Source organism: Hylaeus volcanicus, chromosome 3, assembly GCF_026283585.1.
Source record: "Hylaeus volcanicus isolate JK05 chromosome 3, UHH_iyHylVolc1.0_haploid, whole genome shotgun sequence".
NCBI classification, from domain to species: Eukaryota; Metazoa; Arthropoda; class Insecta; order Hymenoptera; family Colletidae; genus Hylaeus; species Hylaeus volcanicus.
In genome coordinates this window covers 26,172,591-26,187,600 of record NC_071978.1, presented here as the reverse complement: position 1 = coordinate 26,187,600, position 15,010 = coordinate 26,172,591, and the positions used below count along the sequence as shown (strand labels likewise).

At 41.1% G+C, this 15,010-nt stretch overlaps 1 protein-coding gene across 1 annotated transcript; it reads left to right on the top strand.

Annotated features, from left to right (window-relative positions):
• The first annotated feature begins 3,004 nt into the window (after positions 1–3,004).
• Positions 3,005–14,459, top strand: LOC128873364 (cAMP-dependent protein kinase catalytic subunit 1). Its single transcript, XM_054116902.1, has one exon. The coding sequence runs from the start codon at positions 4,561–4,563 to the stop codon at positions 5,620–5,622; it is 1,062 nt and encodes a 353-aa protein (XP_053972877.1). The 5' UTR covers positions 3,005–4,560; the 3' UTR covers positions 5,623–14,459.
• The last annotated feature ends 551 nt before the right edge of the window (positions 14,460–15,010 follow it).

Here is a 15,010-nt window from a genome sequence, read left to right as displayed (position 1 = left end):
AAAGGTGGAAACAAATATCCAATAAACAAAATATATTTTGACGATAGTTCCGCTTTATTACGAATAAATAATATTACATACGTTCGATATAATATATTTCATCGAAGCTACCAATAGTTACGAGGTTTAAGGCTGGTGGTAGTGGTGACTTCGCCACTATTGCTTTGTTAATGCCCCTCCAAGTAACGCGTTGACCAATTGGATTCCGCCTTGCGAAACTCGTAAAAAATCCCCGCGCTTCCGGCGCTAGCAACGTATTGTTTGAAGAACCTGTATTTTGTTCCGCATCGTCTTCGTAGTAATAACTATCGAATCCTATGTATGATTTAAGTTGTTTGGCTGATTCTAGTGAGATTCAATATGCGCCAAGGGTAATCTGCTAGATATAAACGGAAACAGGAGTACGGAAAGTTCTAGAAGTTTCGTGTATGGCCCCATTTCCGGTGTATATTAAAAGGTGCGCGATGCTTTCAGGTTGATCCGCGCACCCGACCGAAAGGCTTCGCTGCATTTACGTCCATGTTACAGGTTGCTTTTATCGTGAAACAGTAACATATTAACTTTCCCTTTACAATACGATATTGTTTCTTCGCAGTTAGTCAATTTTCTTAGTCTTCGAAAAACAGTGTATCGTAGTTTTGGCAATGAATAAAAATAGGTTCGATACGATGCTTTAATATTTTTTGTATAAATATCCAGTTAATTTTCAATATTTTTATTACTATCAAATATTATTACATACGGAAAAAAGCATTTATTCAATTGTTATCGTTTTGATGACGGTATATCTATCGATATCGAAATCGTACTATCTCTTTTTATATAAATATTAAAAAAATATATATATATTATATATGTATAATTAATTTTAGGATCTTGGCAGTGTTTCCTAATCATATCGAAAACCAGGAGAAAACATCCTTTAACGCGAACGAATGTTGGGTGGATAATAAAATTTTGTATGCGCGAAAATCGTGCAAACGTCTCAGTTTATTCACAAATGTATTTTTTGCCCTACCGCGTATGCCACGTGCCAGGAGTCTACGTAAGCATGAAGATAACACCAAGCAGCTGCTATGTACGATGCAGGTGAAGACGAGGAAAGCAGATGCTTCTTTTCGAATATCCTTTACACAGTGAAACCCATTAAATACACATCCATGCCAAATCGAGTTGGGATTTCAATCGAAACTTTCCACCAGGAAGGTGATACATGCTTGGCGTTTCTAGTGCACTGCTATTTTGATACGCATTGAAAGAATAAACGCGCGACATTTACATAGGAGAAATAACATGTATTTATCTAGTCCTTCTTAGCATATCACAATTAACATTTATTAATAATCTCCTTCGATTACTTAGCGTTCGGCAATTATTTTAAATTAAAACATTTCCTCGGCACGTGTTCGTAGTCGATGTAGAACTTCTGTTGAATTTAAATATATTATAATCGGAAGTAGGTGGAAATTCATTGACATAAAGCTTTGCTTGATAAAATTAAATTTCGTTTTAGTGGGTCAGTGGAAGTGTTCAGTCACAAGCTATTTCGATGACAGTAACCTATATTTCTACTGGCTTTGCAGTGTCAAACTAAAGATAGCATCGCGCATCTAAATTTTCATTTCGCTGGACTAAATTCCCACTTTTCTTAATGTGTTCTTATTTACTACACTATACTGCCTGTCACGCTGGTTTTGTTACTATTGCGCATTAGAAAGCGTTTGACATAAAAATATATAAAGCAAGTTCGTACCTTCTATAAGAACTTATATAATAATTTTTAACGTTAATATATTTATACAAATTTCGCATGTTTTGTGCTTTCTCCGTGTACGATTTTCAATTCTTAATAATTTTGTTGTGGGTTACTTTTATCGTCAAAACTTGACCCGAACTTATCGAGATGGACGATTTAATGAATTGTACCGAACGAAATAACGAAGAAACAAGCGATGCAAGTAAAAAGCCGATTCTACTTTCCTTCGACAAATTGGCACACTGCTTTCGGCTTCAGGTCATGGAATCAATAGAGCGCGTGGTCGCGCGCATCCCATAGGGTAGAAACAAACTAAGGTTGATGAAAGAAACATCCGAACGTAACCTCGATAAGAAATGTCTTTTGTCACCTTTACCCAGTCTGCCGTGCAATGTGCCGGGACTACACACAAAAATATTATGTGTATCCAAAAGGCCTGACCTGGTCGTACCTTTTTGACTCTGTGGTAACCGGTTCGTCCTGTCCTCCATCGACTCCACCTAGCTTTCTCGACCGTACCTGCTGCTCTAAAATTGTACCTATATGCTTATCTACAGTTAGAAACTAATCGCCAAAGGATTATCACAGGTCAGCGGGTATTCAACCTTCCGTGTACATACCATGGTTCAATACCACAAAACAGGTCGATTATTATTAATAGCAACGAAACTACCAAATTGATCATAAACTCGGCTTGAGATCAGTTTGTAACAAAATACCCGTGATACAGTGAGTAAAGGAGACAGCATTTTCGTGTTATAAGTACAAATTAGTTTGGTAGTCTTCCGATTTTCTGATTTGTAGGTTATAATTCCAACTAGAAACAGTACGGTGACTTTTGTTTACATGACGATATAATCTATGTATTAGTTCATTGTAATAGAATCAGTTCGTTTAAACTATCGATATGTGGAAAATTTGTCGATGAAACTGATTCATTTTTAAATTGTAATTCTCTGTATTTATAAAATTTAGTTCAAGTAGTACAGTACGTTAAAAAGTCAAGTTTCTTTTTTTCTAATTACTAATATTAGTAACGTTCGTTACTGTTTTATCAATAGCTCCGTGTAGCTACCTTAACCTATTCGGATAAGGTTTGATTAGTCTTATTTTAAACGTAATATGATTATATAATTCATATTGCATTTTTCAAAGCTGTTTACATTCTATTCGCTACTTGAATATTGTCAAATGATTTCAAGCATTATATTAATTTACTGCATAAATTCATCCAATCCGCAGTGTAATCACGAGTGGGCAAATTTGTTTATATAAGAAAAACATGTTATTCGATGGATTATACGAATTTCGAAACTGAATAAGTAATGGGATTTCGTACCGTTCGGTTCGAGTTTTACTTTTCTCTTAAAACTCTGTGCATGGAAGAGTGAGCGAATCATATTTCACATGAAAACGGTAACAGAGACAGTTTTACGAAACAATTCACGGTTCGATGGGATTCGTAAGGAACATAGGCTCCCTTTGAATGAAAAGTTCATAGACGCTTCCGCTTGGTGCCAGCACTTTCCAAGGAAGCGGTGAATCGTTCCCGTGCTACATCTGTCGGCGACTAGTTGAAGCAGTGGCCGATCCGTGCAGTACAGTACCTCTCTAGCTTTCCGAAGCGGCACTTGGTTATTTTCGCATCCGTGCGAAATCCCGAACGAACGAGCGGAGAGAGCCGCGTCGCCATCTTTAGGAACGGTACCGACTGCCTCCGCTACCGCCGCCTGTCCCGTTCTAAGAGGGCAAAGTCAATCCGCGAGTATAGTAAAACAATTAGTGTATTTAGTGCGATAGCGCGTACAGTAATTCCCCTATCGCGAGGAGACGCGAAACATAACCGTACGCGATGTTCATTTAATACGGGACGGAGTCAAAGTTTTTTGCGCGCGTGTGTGTGTCCCGTGTAAGTTCAGCAGACGACGTTTCGTAAGAGTTGGAGGGTTGGGAACGAACAAAAATCAAAACGTCGTTCTCTCGCTCGTACGACCCTCGTTCAAGCATCACGACTACGACCGTAAATTCAGTCGCACGGCACGTTCCGCTGCGAATCAACCAGTGTGTAGTGTTTTGATCTGCCGAACCGTGTGGGACAGGCACGTCAATGGTAGTCGTGGCAGATGTACGCGGCTACGAATTAAGACAGGAGTAGAAAAGAAAGGGGGAGGAAGGGAAAGATTGAGACGGGTGTAGAGAAACGACACCAACGACAGAGACCAGTACAATTGACAGGAAAGATGGCGCGAGGTGTGAACGAGGATTAATGCTGACCCATTTTTCCGCGCGAAATCGCTCGGTCTAAGTTTCTCGTGCGATTCGAGGTAACCACGAAGGTTCCAATTCCTCGTTCGCGAGGGTACGGGTACCTGACGTGTGATTCGAACTGAACCAAGTAAATAGTAAGCAAAGGGATACTCCGCTTTCGGTAGGAGTGTATTCACCGTGCGGTGCGCGCGTGTGCCCTGTTTCTTGCGTAAGTGTGAGTGCCCCTTTCGACGTGTGCGGGTTTCCGTAGAGTCGGCATTGGCGTGACATCGTGCCCTGACTGTCATCGACGTAACGAAAGAACGGTAAAAGACAAAAAAAAAAAAAAGGTGTCGAAAGAGTAACGAAATACCGGTGCTGGTGGTACCGATAAGTGTACGCGGAAGATAGCAAAATTTCTGAAGAGGCCAGTGGTTCGCGGGGCCTTGATAGGCTCGGCTCCCGTAGAAGACCAACGAAGACGAAGACGCTGTCTTCGGTAATTTCACGAGCTGCGTAGAGCCCTGGCCGGCTCGGATATCATCGCAGCTGCTAAGATGGGCAACAATGCCGCGACCGCGAACAAAAAGGTTGACGCTGCCGAGAGCGTCAAGCAGTTCCTCGACAAGGCAAAGAAGGAGTTCGAGGATAAGTGGCAGAAGAACCCGACGAACACCGCCGGTCTCGATGACTTTGAGCGTATCAAGACTCTCGGTACCGGCTCGTTCGGTCGTGTCATGATAGTCCAACACAAACCGACCAAAGAGTATTACGCCATGAAGATACTCGACAAGCAAAAGGTCGTGAAACTCAAGCAAGTCGAACACACGCTCAACGAAAAGAGAATACTGCAGGCGATCAGCTTCCCGTTTCTGGTATCGCTACGGTTTCACTTCAAGGATAATTCCTATCTGTACATGGTACTCGAATACGTACCCGGTGGCGAGATGTTTAGCCATCTCCGCAAGGTCGGCCGTTTCTCCGAACCACACTCGCGTTTTTACGCGGCGCAAATCGTCCTAGCGTTCGAGTATCTACATTACCTCAACATAATCTATAGGGACTTGAAGCCGGAGAATCTGCTGATCGATTCCCAGGGTTACCTGAAAGTCACCGATTTCGGTTTCGCCAAAAACGTGCAGGGCAGAACATGGACCTTGTGCGGAACGCCCGAGTATCTCGCGCCCGAAATAATCCTAAGCAAAGGTTACAACAAGGCCGTGGACTGGTGGGCGCTAGGTGTCCTCGTTTACGAGATGGCTGCCGGTTATCCGCCATTTTTCGCCGATCAACCGATCCTCATCTACGAGAAGATCGTCGGCGGCAAGACGCGATTCCCCACGCATTTCGGTTCCGATCTGAAGGACTTGCTCCGCAATTTGCTGCAAGTCGATCTCACCAAGAGGTACGGTAACCTGAAGGCCGGCGTGAACGACATCAAGGGTCACAAGTGGTTCGCCCATACCGATTGGATAGCAGTCTTCCAAAAGAAAATAGAGGCGCCGTTCATACCCAAGTGCAAGGGTCCCGGGGACACGAGCAACTTCGACGACTACGAGGAGGAGACGCTCAGGATTTCGTTGACGGAGAAGTGCGCCAAGGAATTCGCCGAATTCTGAATTTCCCATCCGGATAGAAGATGGATACACGTGTCGCGTATTTATTCATACGCGATGGTTCGTCACTCGTTGGTCGCTTTTCGGTCGAGAGAAAGAGATAGATGAAGTAAGATGGAATTATTGGATGGAGAGGGAGCGAACGAGAGAGTGAAAAAAAGAGTGAGTGAGAGCTGGCGAGGAGAGCGAAAGTGTAAGTAACGTATGTATGCATGCAAGCGGGAAAGAAAGGAAATACGGGTATGAGTGAGCGCGAATTGCATGATTGCGTGCGTGGTTCGGGGAAGCTCGCAGGCGAAGATAGAATTCAAGATTTCGCCAGGGATTTTTTTGGGGGGGGAGAAGAGTGAAACGTGCAAGATAGCATTATAGCACATAGCAGATTTTGCGCTTTGTTATTTTGTGTCCGAACTTACCACGAATGGAGAATCACGAGACGAGATGGTAGCTGTCGAGCGTATAGGGAAAGAGAGACAGCGCGCGCCAGAGAGAGGAATAGAGGGAGACAAACAAATATAATATATTAAAGAAACTACCTTTCGGTTGTTCCGCACACGGTAATCGTATACACCCCGTCGCCACCGCCGTCGCTACTTTTTACATGAGAGAATCTTTTTTTTGCCCCAGTCAAGTATCTGTCGCATCGACGTACGAGAACGATGAATGTATACATATATATACAGATCAAGAAATACACAATGAATTATGAATATATACATGTACGCGTATAACGAGTTAACGAGTACATACATTTATACGTACAATGAATGATGAATATATGTATATGTGTCTATATATTCATAATAATTGACGAACATACATGAATATGTTCACAATGAATGATGAACATATGCATGTATACAGATACATCTAAAAATCTGTATATATTTGTATATATGTATATATTCATAATGACTGATGAAAATACATATATGTCCACTCCGAATATATACATGTGTATCTATACATCTGTGTATATATTTATACGCAGATGAATGTATACATGCACGTACGTGTGTGTGCATACACGCACGTGCATGTGTCTGTCCCCTACGGTGGCTATATCGTCCAGTTTGCGGAGAAGGTGTGTGTAAAGTTCGCTCTCGATAATTGTTACTAATATCGGAAACGTCGGCCCCCACCGGAGTTATTTTGTACATAATAGCGTCGCTGTCTCTATGAGTGTTCCCCGAGCCCCCTTTACACCGCGCCCCTCTTCTTCATCGTCCTCTTAGCACATACGTTTACAAGACTTTGCCGGGGAGTAGTCATAATACACCAACAATCAATTGTCATGTCGTGCATTGTTGTCTATTTGTCTACAAGAATTCCTTCTTCGACGTTGAGAGAACATTTTTTGTCGCGATAATACGGATACCAATGTTTCTATATCGGTAGTCGTCACACGGTTATTCCGCCGGAGTAATGTTTACGTACCGACTTTGTTTTTGTTATTTTCTTTTTTCGTTTTATTATTATTTCTTTTTTTTTTCGTATTTCCCATCGATTGCTCGCTTCTCGGAGAACATCGGGAGGAGAGCGCGAGGGAGAGAGATACCTTTATTATAGTATATTGTGAATCTTATAACAAAAAATACTCGTTATATACTGGCTACAGATGCTCGTTGTTGAATTATTGTACCTAACGTAAATGGTAGGGGGAAAAAAAAGAGGAAAGAAAGAGAGCGAGAGAGAATGAGTGTCAGAGGAACAAAAGAAGTATTTGCGAAAATAGGATCGGCGCGGGGTACGAGCAAATGAGGATTCATTTTTGGAACATTTTTAATAGAGGACCACCGGCGTTCGTACATAGATACATTGTAAGAGTAATTCATATATTATATCGCCTGAAGTTGCTGTACGCAAAAGAAGCAACGTTATCTTTTATATAGAGCTGCACTTTTAGTACGGAATGTAAACATACGGACAATCCTGATCGTGTAAGAGAACAAAAGAGGAGAAACGAACGGTGCACACTCGACAAAAGAGAAATGAGAAAATGAAAAATGGCCAAAGGAAATTGTGCATACACGTACCGCGAGAATGAAATATTTCGTCGAACAATAGAGGCAAGGCGAAGCCGAATTCGTTGAGAGGCCGTTCCGTGAAACGAAAGAGAATTAAACGGAGAGACCAGCAACGGCAGCAGTAGCAGCGACAGCGAATCTTACCCAAAGACTTGTTTATTCATTTTTTTAGACAACACTTTCTTTCGAGATCACGTAGGATACTTAACGGTGTCGTGCTCGAATACGTTATATCTCGACGATATAATAACACCCCCATGACCATTAACGAATAATGCGAAGTATGGAAACACCAATATAATAATAACTTGAACAATGATTGCACTCGCAACCATATAAGTATGCCCAAACGTGTACACTTAAAATTGTGCTTAGGGTATGATATTACGAAACTTTGTACGAGTAGCTGGGTTGTCGTCGATAATTGAAGTCGATACGGGATATTTAGCTCTTCGAGTGCTGAAGAGGGAATGCTTTCTTTCCAGGATTTGTTTTGCCTCGAATTAGATAATACAAGAAAATTATTTCATGAACACAATGTCAACCAATCTGAGAGATCTCGAACCTTTCTGTATTGGGGGCTTACAAATGTACACAATAAGCTTGTTTACATTGGTTGCGTGGGATTTAGAATCAAAGATAATATTGACAGGCAGTAGATAAGAGTTACCTTCCAAAGTGTCGTACATATTTGAGGTGAATATATATATTTTCAATCAGGTGCAGTTCATTCTCTACTGGCAATAGAATCATTTTTAGAGGTGTTATTAAAATTGCAACCAAAATAGTCTGATTTAACAATTTCCAACTATCAAGAGGTAACGCAATGTGGAAGAAAACTCTGGACGGATATACGCGTAATAGCACTCAAAGGGTTAATTATTACGCGGTAGAGTCATCGTGCGGTTGAACGTCGACACCATATCGGCGCAAGTATGGCGATGTCGTATCAATTCGATTCGGTGGCTTGGTCGAGACGTTAGTCGATCACTCGATCGTCGAAAAAGCGAGATTGGTGTGGGTGGGAGGATAAATCTATGTCTAAGATGCGGTAACGTCAGCCAACTACTGCGGTTTCCACTTTCGTCCGACTTCGTCCTCCTTCCGAATGAGACAAAACGTAACGATCGAAGTCGCAGCTTAAAAAGAGAAAGGACGCGAACCGTGGTAGACGGAGAAAGGGAGAACGCGACGGGGAAAATACAAGAGGAAAGTTATATATCGCGAGGCATACTTTTCGGTTTTACCGTGCGTGCGCCCGTATCTATACAAGGTGTCCCGTAATTCGTGATACGATCAAGGTGGGGGTGATTGCTCATTCAAACGCAAGCTGAGAACGGCCTGAATAACAATTCCTTTAGCACTCGAAGCCTCGCGAAGCAGTCGAGTTTTGAAAATTCATCGGGTACGCGACATCTGATTTATATTTCGATCCAATACATTTAATAGTCGTTTTTCGAGCGCAAAAATCTTATGGAGTCGAGGCATTCGAATCGTGGAAGAGCTTGTATACAAGGCTCGGGGGTTTTTGAGACGAGGAAAATTCTTGGTTGTACAAGTATAACAAATAAACTTATTATTGGAGCTTATTCGCGAAAGTAAACACAAATTGACAGTGATATGCGTTAAAATTTATACATTTAATTGAAATTCGGTTAGGTGTGCTCGACGAGCTTGATTGTTTCGAAAAGTACACCTTGTAGGAGGAAAAGCGATTACTCGTTTTTCCGCTTGTAGCACGAATTACAGGACACCTTCGAGCGTGTCGTCCATTTGCAACGACGGATGTGCAACTTTACATCGCTCGAAGGTCGCGGATTGCGCATCCACGAGAAACTGGTCGCCAAAATCTGATACTCGAAAAACATAGTTGTGTCACTCCGATTGCAAACGGACGGCACGTGCGTCACGGTAACACACGGGCACAAATAGACCAGAGAAACGGAGTGTCGTTCCTTTTCGTCGCGTTTATATCTCCTGGGTTGCATAGTGGCTCGAAAAACTATTTGCATGTCTTTTTGGAGGTAAAGAAGCACCACGTTATTATGGTGTTCATGTACGCTTCATTGTACACGGAAAAAATAAATTGATAATTTGTTGTTTGAAAATAATACAAGAATGAAAGTTTCATAGCCAAGACAGTATTTGTATACTAGTCTCATGACTCTCTACTTGTACAAAAAAAAAAAGTTGTTTATCAATTACGCCTCTCGATGTAATAATTTTTAAAAATCTGTTCTAGATAAATGCATCGTTACTTTTACTTCATAAATTACCTCACGAGAAGTATCGATAAAATTGCTCCAAAAATAGTCTGATTTAATGATTTCACTTGCCTGTAATCAACGAAAGATTTAATAATTTTATAACCATCAGGAGGTAATGGTGACGTGGAATCTAAAAAACGTAGGCGTGCAAATACTTTTTCCTCCGTCTGGAGAATGCTAGCATAGGTTCATTTGCATACGTTGCTACGTTACAAGAACAAAAAGAGGAATAGGAACGGGTTGGGAAGCCAGACAAAGAGACGCGAAATTCTTGGCGAGGAAATTACGCGGCCAAGGGGATCGTGCTTTCGGATAGCCAGTTTCTTGGCCAATGTTCTACCTGCTCATGTGGAATGTAACATTGTCACTCTGGCGTTTGCATCGACGACACGGTTGCACGCTGTCGTCTCTCGACAGTATTTTCAATGTATGGTTTGGAGGAGCGCGAGATCACTCGTTCCTGAATTTTCTCGTGTCTAGAATCTCGAAATGTAATATCGTCTTTCTGCCGTTTACGTTGATGATAAGGGTGGTAGCATTGTGGCCAATCCGTCTTCTCTTGACAGTCTTCTTGATTTATGTGGTGGAGAAATGTGAGATCGCTTGTTCCTTAATTTTCCCGCACTTAGGGGCTCGAAATGTAATATTGTCTCTCTAGCGTTTGCCGACGATAAGATTGGTAGCATTGTGACCAACTTGTCTTCTCCCGCCACTCTTCTCAATTAAAATGTTGGAGGAATGTAAGATCGCTCGTTCCATAAATTTCCCGGCGCCTAGGAGCTCGAAATTCAAGATCGAAGATTGCAACGCTTGCGTTTCTCCGTACCAAAGACTTAGCTTCCTTCCATCTCTATTTCTATCAATTTCCAGTTATCTATCATCGGTACTCGTAAAAGAATTAATTTTGGAGGATAATAAAGTTCCAATCGATCAGTGATTCTAATCGACTTACCAGATACTTAACGGATCCGAAGCTGTTAAATTCCTTTACGACAAATTCCATTCATAGAAGTTTCGCATTATCTCGTGCATACATCATTGCGTTCGGATGATCTAAATTTATCCAGTCGCGCTTACAGATACCGAATTCGCGTAAAGACGTGATCGAATCTTCTGCCAGCTGTAGCACTTGGTCTCGTAGGTAAACAATCTCTCTATCGAAGGTACCTCGTTAACTAAACTACGAAAATTCTTGGAACGGTCACGGATACGTTATCGCGAATGAACTGTACATACAAACGCGGACTGTGTTTTCATGAAACGAAAAGAAAATGGAACGCATCCGATTATGATTATTCGTAACTGTCCTAGGGCAACCATAAGTCCATCGTCTCAGTTTTATCGCCGTGGATGGGAAGCGATAAGACACTCGTTCACCGAGTATTACTTTCCGTGGACACGATAATCGTTCGCGTTCGAGTGGTTACAGATTACTAAATCTTAACGGGCTGTAAGCACACTCGAACGATATTTATTTTGTGGAACGATGAGTGCGTAGGTGTGCTTCAGGTATCACGAAGGATGATTTGTATTTATTTCGCGCCAGAATTCAGTGGAAGATGTCTTTTGTAAATATTAGTCATAGGTAATTGTTTAAGCTGTTGTATCGTCCACGTTTATCGGTAGCTACGCTTCGTTAAGTAATACTTTTTCCGACGAATTGGCTGCGGAACGTCCCGATAAGTCGTTTTCGATTACGTATTCTTGTACAATACATCGTGTCCACACTTTCCTTTCAAGCTCGATATTCCGTCACAATACGCTTGTCGTTCGGACTCGCAGATGATAGCGTGGTCTCTTGGTTCAGTGATCGATCGTTGCGCAATCGTTACCCGTTAGACATTTAAATATTCGCGTGTATAAATAGTTACGCAACGATATCGAAACCATCTTCGTTCAAGTTCGCATAACAAGTGGTAAATTGCATCCGTTCGCAAGCATGCCTGGTAATAACGACCGTGTTTCTCTTTGTGTTTAGTGCTCTACGTGTCTTTTATCCGCTGGCTACTGTAGACGTTCGTGCTCATTCACGATAGGCAGGATCTATTTTGTGGATCGTTGCCGACTACAAAATTCCTTAGGCGATAGGCTTACTCTGGCTGAATGGGACAATTCGTCTGTAGTTGGATCTGACTCTAATTTGGGAATCGTTTGTAGGGAATCGATTTTTATGAAATTTTTTTTTACGCCAAAGGTTACAGAAAACTTGGATTTATCTGCAGACGAGTGAATACTGAAACGAATAAAACATGCAATCACATCCAACTGAAATTCAATTCCGAATTACAGCAGTGGATGTTGTTGATGTTCCAAAGAGGCACACTTTGAATACAACAGCAAGCCTTGTCTGTACTTCAAGTGCAAAAGGTTAGCAGTCGTTAAGTTCTCGTTAAAAGAGAGTTCTGTCTAGAAACCGCCGTCTTTATTATTCAGCCGTTTCATTTTATCGCTCGAGTCCGATAAAATGCGCAACTGAGAAATTTAATCGTGTCGTAAAGCAACTTTTTTTATCTACAATTATTATTCCACAGGATAAACGACAGCTACATCTCCTTATTACAGAATATAACGATGATAGAGAATGAGATTCAACGCTAGGTTTATGAAGCACGATCATTTTGATCTGTTCCAAATTTCACAAGGAATGTTACAGAAATTATTTACATTTTTTGTCAATTACTTGTGCTGACCTTTATTTAAATAAAGAGACAAACATGCAATATAATATAACGTAATCTTATAAAATAGTACACAGAAAAGTTCATGGGAAGCAAACGTTCAAAAAAAAAAAAAAAAAAAAAAATAAAAAAAAATAAAAAAAATGAACAATGCAGGACGCTTGGAAGCTCCCGGAAAACCTAGTGTTGGAAACTCACGACCATACAGCGTTGTATATCGATGGCCACTTACCGTCTGTCGGTCTGGCGTTCTCGAATTGGAATTAATTATTCATTGAACATAGATCAAGTGCAATTCCGCTCATGGAAAGCGGTCAATTGCGTTAGTTTATTGTTTCACCCATTGTCATGTAACGCTTCGCCTTCGGCGTTCATTAATACCGTAGCACAGTGGAATAGTTCTTGCCTCCACGACCGTATCTTATCGAGATATCGCGGAGGAAGCGAAACCTAACCCAATAAGCAACCGATCGTAGGAAACGATATCACCTTAGCGGATCTTAATTAGACCGGGAACGGGTTTGAGTATTACGGTGGAAGTATTCTGACGTTTTTCGTTGAAAATATACAAAATCCACTGTCGAAGATCAATTAATCTATAGCGCGTTTTATATTTTGCCCCGAGTATCCATTGAAAAAAATGAAAATGGCGTTCCTTCACGCATCAGAACTCTCTAGTCCAATCACAATCGTGAACGATAATGAAACGTCCGTGTCGATTCTACGCCGCAAAAATGGCTACTCGAAAAACGAATCTCGCAGTCCTCCCCCTCGTCGATATTTTTCAATTAAAACGTAGTTTAACCTAATTTATCAGTACCTTTTCGTGCTCCGCGTAAAAAGCGACGGCAATTAGTGTTCTCCCAACTTCTCTCTGTTGTACGATTTCGCAGCGAAACTTGTTCATCGTTCGACACCTTTTATACGAGTTTTTATCAGTTCTTCGCAAAGTGATTTAGTTTCCTTCGTCGCGAACGTAGTCAGGGGAGGCAGGCTTTGCCATCTGATTTGCATAACGAAGGTTTAATGAATTGGTTCACCTCCGCTGTGATGCTTGGAAATGTTTCTCGTCGAAAATGAAGCTGAAAATTCGATCACTTGAGAATATTAGGTCGGCCGCAAGTTTGTGACGCAAATTGCGTTTATATTTAATAAAAAAAGAAAAAATCTTTATTTCATATAACACGATAATAAAATTTTATAGCGACGGTATAATGATTGTCGGAAAGGTCATAAAGGAAAGGATCGTAGAGAAAAGAAGGGTGAATACATCTTTTTTTTTTTTTTTTTATAAAACGAGAAGGTATGGTTCACAGTAATGAATAATGTCACAGCCATAAGCGGCATGAACTTGTGGGATGACCTAATGTCATTGACGATTAGTCGCGTCGAGTGATTTGTTGATATTAAAATTGGAAAATAAAATCGACGATTATCAATATTATTGTGGATGTTTATGTAGATTCATATCTTCACAGATACAGAAAATGACTCGTTGAAACACATGCTTTAATGTTATCAGTATTTTTAGTTATATTCAGTTGGACTAGAACGCCTTCGATAGTTACGACAGCAGCGTTGCTGGTCGTAACGCGATGGCTCAATAAGGGAATTTGTTACTCGATAATATCGAACTGCGACTCTGTAATATATGGACGTGGAAATTTTTCCTATCATCACAGTTTTATCAACCACCGAACGCAACGGTAGTTAATATTACCTTTGTCCTTTCTTTTGACGGACGTATCTATCGAAAATCGATCAGCGTTGCGCTTTTAGCTCGCCAAATCCGCTGGAAGATTTGCAAGATTTGTACAATAATAAAAAGCCGGACAAAATTTTTAACTCTTCCCGTGGAACGTTTTCGTCGCTTGTTTAATTAATTTCAAGTAGTGCTATCGTAAACAATGAAGTAAATTGCTGACAGTTTGTAAAATCAGAGGTTTTGTGGATCAGAAACCGTGAGAATCTGGATGACAGTTATCGAAGAAGAGTGAGGAGAGGGGGAGTCACTCATGGGATGTTTTTTTTCATAAATCTGATTTATGAAAATTGAATTATTGCAGGAGCTTCTGAAAAAAAATAAGAAATGTCTTCTCCGATATCTAGTTCCTCGGTTTCAGTTGCAAAGGGAACGAAAACGTGTAGGACAAGTGGGAAATGCCATGAAAACGGAAAAGAACGTAAACAACGGGACGAATTAGAGTAATACGATCGTAACGTTCCAGCAGTGGAAGCGACATGGGACGTCTAGTTCACCGCAGTCGTAAAAGTTACGATTGGCCTGTTAACGAGCAATTTACTTTGAGACAAGACGAGCATGTTTGTACGCCGTGCGGTGGTATTAGTCGGAAATAACATTCAGCGTGTATTAAAGGTATTCTCGATGCACGTTTGGAGGTTACCTTCATATCAAAAT